General features: G+C 30.8%; 1 protein-coding gene and 1 long non-coding RNA gene across 2 annotated transcripts; both read right to left on the reverse strand.

The window, feature by feature from the left end:
• Positions 1–1,658: 1,658 nt before the first annotated feature.
• On the reverse strand, positions 1,659–3,575 carry LOC145956797 (uncharacterized). Its single transcript, XR_014433053.1, has 3 exons — positions 2,455–3,575; positions 1,867–1,917; positions 1,659–1,745 (listed from the first exon to the last, which is right to left on the reverse strand). It is a non-coding gene; the product is annotated as an uncharacterized LOC145956797 (long non-coding RNA).
• Positions 3,576–4,130: 555 nt separating this feature from the next.
• Positions 4,131–9,418, reverse strand: LOC145957304 (uncharacterized). The gene is made up of 2 exons (XM_083073536.1): positions 8,945–9,418; positions 4,131–4,172 (listed from the first exon to the last, which is right to left on the reverse strand). The coding sequence occupies exons 1-2, from the start codon at positions 9,416–9,418 to the stop codon at positions 4,131–4,133; spliced, it is 516 nt and encodes a 171-aa protein (XP_082929662.1).
• Between the last annotated feature and the right edge of the window lie 1,617 nt (positions 9,419–11,035).

The following is an 11,035-nucleotide window of genomic DNA, read 5'->3' on the forward strand; positions in this document are numbered from 1 at the left end:
TCAGCTAAAGCAATATTGAAATCAGAAACCCAAAATATAACAATTCTAAAAAGCAGGGAATCAAATTAAAAGCAAGGGATAGTAGAGCCAATTCAAAAGGATAACCAAAGCCACTTAAAAGAAATCCAATGTAGTTAGTGTTTAAAAACATCCAAGTAAATACAATATAGCGCAATGTGACCAGAAATTAACAAGAACACAGCAATCACACTACTATAGGTTTAAAAACCTCACTCTGTGCCAAAATATCACCAATCACAGTACTCCCTCTGTCTCATTAGAACATAGTTACATATCTAGAATCACTAGTCAAATGAAAAGATCAAGTCAAGTGAGCAAAAAAAATTAGGAAACATGTATTAGTTGTAGGTCATAACAGACCAAAAGAACCTTCTTAGTAAATATTTATACGTTACTCATCAACATAAATTCCAATACCCCCTTTTCTTAACATATTTGTGCACAACAAATATATAAATCTAGTGTTCAATGAATTATGGAAGGGAGATCTTCATAAATTTTATACATCATACATATTAACAAACATAAATAAGGTACCTTGCTATCAGCATCATACATATATAAAGCATTAGGGGAATTGCTAAGAAGGCATTATCTTGTATAGATTATAATGCCTACTTTCCCCATCTGGGATCATACATATATAACATATTTGTGCACAACAAATATCATAGAATGCCACACGCCCATTGCTAGTTCCAGCAGCCAGCATCCAACCATCATCTCTAAAGGCCAACGAAGAGAAAGGTGCTTCATAAGAAATGCAAGATGATGGTCTTCTAGCAAGGCCAACACTAGCAATGATCTGTTGATTGCAGAAAGATACCAGAAAGCAAAATCATATTAAGTCAAAGAAAAGTCTCACTTTCAAATCAAGCTTTTATGGTTGCACCCTGCTTCCCAATCAAGCTTCCTGCTTGTGTATCTGCCACTAGAAGCCTGGTAACAAGTGAACGTGCAGTAGCCAAAGTGCTATCTCCAAGGTCACGGTCTACATTGATAACTTGCTTATGGAACCTTAACAAACCATCAACAACAGACGGTATGGGGCGATCTGGCTCTTCTTTTGCAGAAACCATTACCTTTCAAAATCATCAAAGAAAAAGAATTCAAAAATACTAAATAAGAGATGATGAAAACTAAAAAGTATCAAAAACAGGGAAGTTAAAATAGACCGAATTGTATTCAAAGAACCAAGGAGATCAAATAAATAAGCATGACAAATAGACAATGATATATATCCAATGTCATCCTTACTGCATAAAATAACAGGGAAATTGAAACTCACTTCTCTTTCTGAGATTCCAGGTGGGCCATCAAGAATTTTAATCCGCGCCTTACTCTCTCCTGTAATTTTTTTTATAAACTTGCCCTTTCGACCAATGATACTGCCAACCTTTTGCACTGGAACCAACATCCTGAAAACATTCTCTCCCAAAGAAAACTTGAGTTTCCTGATTCGTTCCTATGATTCCTGAAATTATGATTTGAAGGAAATATGTAAGATTAGTGGAAAAACATTAAATAAATAATTTGTCCCATACATATTACCAGCAAGGCATAGTTTGGAAAAACAACTACTGTTGAACGATTAAAAACTCTTCTCCAATCATTCAAAAAGTTCAATCTGCCCATTAGCGGCATATTTCCTTGATCGATAAGCAAGAGCATTTTCATGAAGGATCCATATAAGAGGGATAGACTTGAAAGGCTCCTGCAAAAAACTGTAAGAACTAAAATCATATGTGCTACTTGAATACGGATATTCATGACAAAAAACCTCAAACACAAATTATAGGTGCAAAATCAGAAAGGATTCAGGTTAAAAAAACTCAAGTATCATACCAAGAAAAGGCACCCTTGGCTTCCAGAGAGCTCACAATTATACCATCATAGCTGGAAAAAAAAAAAGATAGAATAATTCTTATCAGTTGCAATCAGAATTTGCTAATCCGATCAAAACAATAGCATTTTCTTAGTCGGCAACAAATTAAGAAACAAGTCAAAGTGAATTCACGTGAATTCAGATATACTATTTTCAATGTTCAAATATTATAAGGATTAATTCACATCATTAAAAAGACAAACTGAACGTAATGATTAAGAGAATCAAATAACATTTTTTTTCTCAAACTGAAAATAAACATAACTGAGTAAAGGATAGAGAATTAATCAATATTGTAATCTAGCCATATAAAAACAAATTATTTTACTGCAATTTTCCGATGATTAACTTCAGTATACCTAAAAACCAGAAGTTATAGAAGGTGCATCAACAACAAAGTAGAAAAGATATATAAAGCTTGAAAGGATTAAACAGACCGTCATTTTATCAGTTACCAAATAGTTGGTTCAGATTTCTAGACATTCCAATTATTAAAACCATGCAAAATGCTCTTAGTCCAGAAGTAAAAACTATAACAACAATCATACTTTAGCCAGTCTACAGAGTTGTTGCGCTTATCACAAGTTCTAATGACAGTGATTGGAACTCTTAAGTTTCTGCACACATTATGCCCTGGTCCATCTTGAAGTGAAAAGACCTGCAAAACATAAGACAATATTTGAGCTAAAATAAATATATTAAAAATAAAACACTGAAAGAGACGTGGAGGCAAACATCTTAATATTTTTTAGCCTAACTTCGATAAGTCACCACATTCTTAAGGACATCAATCAACAATTTTAAACCCATAGGCCTGCTTCAATTTCAAACACTTCTCTAGCAAGGTTCTACGTGGAAGGTGAATTAACATCTAGTAGAGTTATCTTCACTTATCCCGTGAGGTGTTTGAAAGTTGAAACCAATAGTAAAATAAACACACGCACACACATTTGCGTAAGAGGAACATTTGACTTATTATCGACTTGTTTGTGTTCTCCATCTCTTCCAGAAATCAAGAACCACATTCAAACCCACACCGGTGCATAAACCTAAATTCAGAAGTATATACCTGCAGGCAAGCAATAAACCATGGCCAACTTAAAAGCTATTTTTGCACTAGTGGCAGCCTCTAACTCGCTGTCAAATAGCCCCAGATATATATACCTGCAGGCAAGCAATAAACCATGGCCAACTTAAAAACTGAACTTTGATTCATCACGAACGAAACCAACCCAAGTAAAATAGCGTTTATGAAGAGTAACTCCCCTGTATTTTGAGCTTCCCCTCGAAAAGCCAGTGCTCTGTCGACGCAGAATATGCACAAACTCCTCCTTCGTGAAATTACTCATCTGCACAACACAATAACGGAAAATCGAAGCTAAAGTCACAAATTCCATTCAAGCTTCTAAAAATACCAACAGATTAAAACCATCACTTCATTCACCTATAAGAAAAAGAAAAAAAAGAAAAGCGAACATAACATGGTTTCTTCCGCTTTGCCACTGAACAGTTCACAGCGGCGTGACCTTCCTCGCGGCGCATCTCTTCGATGAAGGCATAGCCGTCGAGGAGGATGGTTTCCTTGGGGGGGCGGTTGGACCAATTGGGGTTGGGGTCGTTGAGGGAGGAGGTGGTGGCGCGTGTGGAGAGGGCGCGAAGGGAGGGGGTGGCGGTCTGCGAAAGCTCTTGGTTGGGGAAGGCGAGGGAGTCGGAGGGAGAGAAGGAGGGGAGGGTTTGAGTGATGTGGCGGAGGAAGAAGGGGGTTAGGTTCGCGGAATGAAGGAAGGGGCTTAGGGTTTGGTGAGAGAGGGAAACCAAAAGATAAGTGAGAGGGAAATGAAAAAAAAAAATTATCATTACAAAAATAAAAAAAAAATTTAAAAATTATATTATTAAAAATATATTTTTTATTTAAAAAAAAACTACCATTTTAACTCCTATAAATAATATGAAATAAATATCTTTAAAATATAATTATTTTTAAAATTAGTACCTTATATTTTTATTAATTCAATTATATAAATAATATTTTGAATTTAAACTTGAAAATAATGATTAATATAATTTAATTTAAATGCAAAATAGTAGTATTTCAAATTTAAAATAATAATATATTTATAATAACAATAATAATAGTTCAATTTTGAAATTTTAACAAAATTTTAAAGTTTTATGTACAACACTTTTTCTTTGGATATAAAAAAATTATATTCTCTCTAAATAACTACATAAAATCTTCTAACAAAAACACAAGATCGAGTAATACCTGTCATATTAATATTCTCTCTAAATGATTTAACACAGCTGGAGGTGTGGTGGCCGGCGAGAGACTGTTGGAACGGTTTAACACAAAAAGAGGTGTGGTGGCTGGGTGAGGGACTGTTAGAATGGTTAAACCGAGAAGGAGCTGTGGTGGCCGGCGAGGGAGTGTGGATTCGTTTAACAGAGAAGAGAAAGAGGTCTGCTAGGGCAAGAGAGAGTGTGGATTCGTTTAACAGATTTTAGATTTTATTTATTATGTTTTATAATAAATAAAATCCAATATTAAATCAAAAGATTATAAAAATCATAACTCAAATCTAGGTAAATATTTTGATATTAAATTTATTATATTAAAATTAATTAAATATTTTTATCAAACAAACTCATTCAGATTTTAAATTTTATTTACTATCTTTCATAATCAAAAGAAATCCAATATTAATTCAAAAGATAATAAAAATTATAACTAAAATATTTATAAATTTTCTAATATTAAATTTAGTATATATTAAAATTAATTAATTAAATATTTGTATTTAAGAAATTGTTAAAGATTTTAGATATTTATTTTAAAGTTTTTATTTTATTAAATTAATTAAATTTTATCACTTTTTAATAAAGTGAGTGAATGATAATGAATTAACTAAAATTCAAAAATATATTTTAATTAAAAATATTTTTTTGGTTAATACAGTAACTAAAAAGTATTATAATAAATAATTAAACTAAAAAAATAAATTTTATAATGGTTATTTTTTTAATGATGTTAAATTAAATATTTTAATTATTTTACAATAAATTAAATAATAATAATAATAAAATATGTTAATTGATATTTTAAATAAAATATATTAAAATATCATAACCAAAAGAAATCAAGTATTATATCGAAAGATGAATAATTGATTTAGTATGTATATACCTAATTTTATTTAAATTATATATTGAATTTAATTTTTACGTATGAATTTTTTATTACCGAAACAATTAAATTCTTTGTTTAAATATATTTATATTATAAACAATATAAATTGTTAAGATAATTCTATAAGATATAGTTTAGATATACTAGTTTATACTCTCTTAATTTATTGTTTAGTTTCCTTAGTCAGTTTTATCTAAATTCCTAAACTTTAGGGATTGATTATGTTTTATGTCTATTTATTTTATTGTATCCATCAATTCAATAACATGAAAATCATTCAGATTCAAGTACTAAGGAAACTAAACTAGAAATTAGGAGAGGATAAACTAGTATATCTAAACTATATCTTATAGAATTATCTTAACATAAATATATAACAAAAAACACAATATTTTTTTAAAAATAATGTAATTTACTCTACTCACATACAAAAATTAATAAACGTACAAAGTAATCAAATATAAAGATAATAAAATAATTTAATTATTTTACAATAAATTAAATATAAAGATAATAAAATAATTATTATTATAATTACTAGCAAGAAAAAGGCACTTCGTGTCTGCATTGTATTAAAAAAAATTAAAATAAAAAAAATAAAAAATTACTCATAAAAAAGTAGTTATTAAAAAATAAATAAAGGATAAAATAATTCATGTAAAAATAAAAAGTAAAAGTAATTATTGTAAAAATGATTTATTAGTTTCAAATTCTTAAATTTGATTAAAAAAAATTTTTCTAACTTTTTAACATAAAAGGGTATAATGGTCCAAAAAAAATGGAGACCAAAGTAGTTACTGAAAATTATATTCCCTTTATATATTAGTATAGATATTAAATTTACAATAATATATTGAAATTATATATACTTTTATTTATCTTTTGAAATATTAAACTTGTTGATTTATATAATAAAGTGAAATTTATAAGTCTAAAAATTTGTATACTTTTATTTATCTTTTAATCAATATTAAACTTGTTCCAGACATGGCTGTTGTACCTTAAAATGTGATTCCAGAACGGACCGTTCTGGATATACATGCTTCTTTTGTTATTTTTCTTATATTTAAATATAAATGTATAATTTTAATATCTCTATGGTTCCTATGAGAAACCTAAGGGAATGCATTTGTAATTGTAAGAGACAATTATATGAGTCAGATGTTTATTGTATGAATTAAAGTGCTCTGTGGGTTCTTAAGAGAACCATGAGAGAAACAAACAAACTATACAAGTTTATATTTTGCTTTTTGATTGTTCTGTTGTATTCCTTGTTGCATGAGATGTATGAATATCTATTTAATTTCACAAATAGATGAGTTTTGATTTGAATTAAACATGTTTGATCTCTTATTTCATTTCAACTTTTGAAATATATATATATATATATATATTATTTATTTTATATTTTTCAATAAATAACTAAATTAATACTTTTGAAATATATAAAATTAAAAATTATGAAATTAGAAAGATATTTTTTAATAAATAAATAAATTAGTTAATTATTATTTATTTTATATTTGTGGACATTATCTTCTTATAGTTATTTTAATGACTTTTATAGAATGTTTTAAAGGTTTTTAATAATTATTAGTATTTCAATAATGAATATTTATGAAAATTAATTTTTGTAATATTTTGATTTTTAAGTAGCCCAAAACGGGTCGTTCTCAAACTTGGGCTTCTACGCTCTTAAGTAAAAACAGTTGCGCCCTGACTATCAGCTGCTTTTGGTTTAGTGGCCTACCATGGTCATGTAATCGATTACCAGTGCGTGTTTGCTTGTTCTGATATATGTAATCGATTACAGGGTAGTGTAATCGATTACTAGGGGCAAAATGCACAGAATCTGAAAAGGGGTAATCGATTACCATATTAATGTAATCGATTACTCGGCGCATCTGCACTTATATTCGTGCAGTTCGTCTTCTTCCTCATGAAAGAAAACCCAAATAAAAATTTAATCTTTTGATTTGAATTCCAAGCATTTGTGAAATTCTTTGAAATAGTAGAATTTCAAATTCTCCCAAAAATGTAAGAATTTGAAATTCCTCATATTTTTTTCCCTTATTTCACTTATATATTTTATCTTATATCTTCATATTTTTAATTATTGAATATTCAAAAATACTTTAAAAATTATTAAATATTAACTAAATTAATTTTTAAAATTATTAAATATTTAAAAATTGGTTAACATTTTTTTTATAAAATTTTATTTAAAAATCTCAACATATAAATATCCTTTTAAAAGCAATTTTATCATGATAGAATCATATTATCATATCCAAATTAACAATTTAAAATTTAAAAAAAATTGAATTGACTTATCCAAACAAAATATTTTAACAATGATAGAAATTGAAATCAAAGTAATTCAAATATCAAGAATTTCAAATTCCTTGAATTTGTAAAATTACTCATCCAAACACACCATAAAGGAATGCAATTGTAAGAGACAATTATATGAGTAAGATGTTTATTGTATGGATTAGAGTACTCTGTGGGTTCTTAAGAGAACCTGAGAGAAACAAATAAACTATGTAAGTTTATATTTTGCTTTTTGATTGTTCTGTTGTATATTTATACATAAACTAATAATTTGATAAATATAACTTATTATATATTAATATACTTTTACAAAAATATAAATATACATATCTTATATATCTACTATATTTATATTTTTGTAAAAGTATATTAATATATACTAACTTATATTTATCAAATTATCAATTTATCTATAAATATACTAAAAATATTATTGATATTAATTTATTAGCAATATTAAATTATTAATAATATATAAATTTTATTTATTTAGTAATAATAAATATATATCATTTGTTACATTAATAAAAATTATAGTATATGTTAACTTAAATAAGCAAATAATTGTATAATTTTAAATTATTATTATTATTATATATATATATTAAAATTTTAAAATTATTAAATTTTTAATGGGAGAGATTCAAATTGCACAATTATGATTTTTGAGGGACTATAATTGTTCAATTAAAAATTAAACGACTAAAATTGCACAATTACAATCCTTTAGGGACTAAAATTATCCAATTAAAATCTTAGGGATCAAAATTGCACAATTACAATACTTGAGGGATCAAAAATGTAATTAAGCCAAAATTAAATCAATATTCTTTTTTTTTTAATTTCACAAGTTTTTTTTAAATATTTTTAATGAATGTCTTAGTTTCTTATGTTCAAAATTGACAATTTTTTATTTAATTAAATGAATTTCATAATTTTTTCAGTCCTTTAATGAAATAAAATATTTTTAATTTTATTATTTTTTAAAAAAAATTTAACATATTTTCTTTAATTATGCATAATTCTTAAATATAAAAGTTTCATAAATAAAATTTAATATTTTGAGAGGAAACAATGTGTCACAAATTTTTCACAAAATATTTTAACCTATTTGTGACGGAATTTTGAGAGGGAAAAATCCGTCACTAAATTTTTTCATTTTAGTGACGAACTTTGTGACGGATTTTTTAGAGACGAAGTTCATTCCGTCACAAAATCCGTCACAAACATTTTTTTTTATTTAGCGATGAAATTTGTGACGGATTTTTAGAGACGAAAATTTTTCCGTCACAAATTTTTTTTTTTGATTCAGTGACGAAATTTGTGACGGATTTTTAGAGACGGAATATATTCCGTCACAAAAGTCAATAAATTCTAGTCCGTCACAAAACTTAAAATTCCCTCACAAAATCCGTCACTATTAGCGATGCTATTTTTTCCGTCACAAAATTCGTCACAAATATGAATTTTTCTAGTAGTGTAATTTCATCCATCCATGTTGCTCGTGCTTCAGTTACTTCAAGGCACTCGGTTGAGCTCACACTCGGAGTGGGAAGTTCCAAATGGAGTGTGGTTCTGAGTTGTGTTGGTTTTCGGCTGCTGCTGGCTAGCCGAGCCAATTGATCAGCTCGTTCGTTGTTTTCTCTTGGCGTGTGTTTTACTTGAACTTCCTCAAAATTGTCTCGCATCTTTTGGAAAGTGTGGTAATACTTCAACAAGTTAGCATCCTTGACCTGGAACGTTTCATTCACCTGTTCTGCTACTACTTTTGAATCGGTCCAGCAGATTAACCTTTTCACCCCTACTTCGTGTGCTAGCCTCAATCCAGCTAACAAGGCTTCATATTCAGCCAGGTTGTTTGAGGCTTTGAATGCAAAACGTAGAGATTGCTCTAGAGCCAAACTGGACGGCCCTTCAAGAATTATACCAGCTCCACTACCCTGGCTATTGGACGAACCGTCGACATGGAGCACCTTTCGGTTGCAACTCATTGACAAAATCAACTAAGCATTGCGATTGAATTGGACCTCTGGGTTGAAAGCTGATGTCAAATTCGGAAAGTTCGACAGACCAGGCCATCATCCGTCCGGCCAGTTCTGGTTTTTGGAATACTTTGGCTATTGGGCAATCCGTTCAAACAATGACTCGGTGACTCTGGAAGTATTGGCGTAAACGTCGAGCGGTGTGGACAAATCCAGTGCTACTTTTTCGAGCATCTGATACCTCGTTTCCGAGTCTTGAAGTAGACTGCTGATAAAATATATCGGTTTCTGCCCATTCTGATCTTGTACCAACACCGCACTAATGGCTTCATGGGAGACGCATAGATACACAATCATGTCCGAATGACAATCTGGTTTGGCTAAGACCGGTGGCGATCCGAGATGCTGCTTAAGTGTTTGGAAGGCCGCCTCACATTGCTCGGACCAGCTAAACTTGGCTGCTTTCTTTAATAAACCGATTATGGGTTTAGCTATTTCTGCCAAGCATGGCAAGAATCTTGACAACGATGTGAGCCTTCCGGCCAGCCTTTGTACTTCTTTAATGTTGTTTGGGCTTCGCATATTAATGACCGCCTGACATCTGTCCGGGTTGGCCTCTATGCCTCTTGCCGATAGCATATAGCCGAGAAATTTTCCACCTACAACCCCGAAGATGCACTTTTCTGGATTGAGTCTCATGTCGTGCTCTCGAAGGTGGTGGAATACTTCTGAAAGGTCGGACGTATGATCAGCTAAAGTGCCAGACATGACTACCATATCATCGACATAAACTTCCATGCTTCGGCCGATTTGGTGTTTAAAAATCTTATCCATCAATCTCTGATAAGTTGCCCCAGCATTCTTCAAACCGAAGGGCATCACCCGATAGCAAAAATTGGCTGAGTCAGTGATGAAGGCCATTTTTTCTTCATCCTGCGGGTGCATCCGAATTTGTTTATAGCCAGAATATGCATCGAGAAAGGTAAAGATTTTGTGGCCAGCTGCACCATCAGCAAGTCGGTCAATGTTTGGGAGTGGGTAGGCATCTTTGGGACAAGCCTTGTTGAGGTTAGTGTAATCTGTACACATTCTCCATTTTCCATTCGGCTTCTTTACCATGACTACATTTGCCAGCCATGTCGTGTAATGCACCTCCCGAATGAACCTAGCATCAATCAACTTTTCCATTTCTGCTTCCACTGCCAGTTTCCTATCAGTCCCCATTTTTCTCTTGCGCTGGGCTACCGGTCGTGCATTGGCGCATATGGACAATTTATGGCACATGAAATTTGGATCGATACCGGGCATATCGGACGGTGTCCATGCAAAGAGATCCTTATTTCTGATGATTACTTCGCTTAAGACGGACCGATCATTCTCGGATGTGCCGGCGTCGATGTATGTCACCTGGGATGATATTGAACCGATTTGCAAAGGGTTCTTATCCTCAATTGGCTCCACATGCTCTTCTTCATTCATCCTGGGATCTAGATCCCAAGCTGAGGCTTCATCGGATGCCGAAGGGTTTACTAGGTGAATTCTCTTTGGTTTTGCTTGTTTTTCTTCCATGGGGGTTACTCTCAAGCTGGCAAAGTAGCATTCCCAAGCTGCCTTCTGATCAGCGTG

This window comes from Cajanus cajan, chromosome 4 (assembly GCF_000230855.2).
Source record: "Cajanus cajan strain Asha chromosome 4, NIPB_CcT2T_4, whole genome shotgun sequence".
Lineage (NCBI taxonomy): Eukaryota > Viridiplantae > Streptophyta > Magnoliopsida > Fabales > Fabaceae > Cajanus > Cajanus cajan.

Coding starts and splice junctions, on each gene's coding strand:
- LOC145957304 (XM_083073536.1), bottom strand. CDS start 9,418: ATGAGTTGCAACCGAAAGGTGCTCCATGTCGACGGTTCGTCCAATAGC. Junction 4,173..8,944: donor GCTCAACCGAGTGCCTTGAA/GTAACTGAAGCA, acceptor TTAATATGACAG/GTATTACTCGATCTTGTGTT.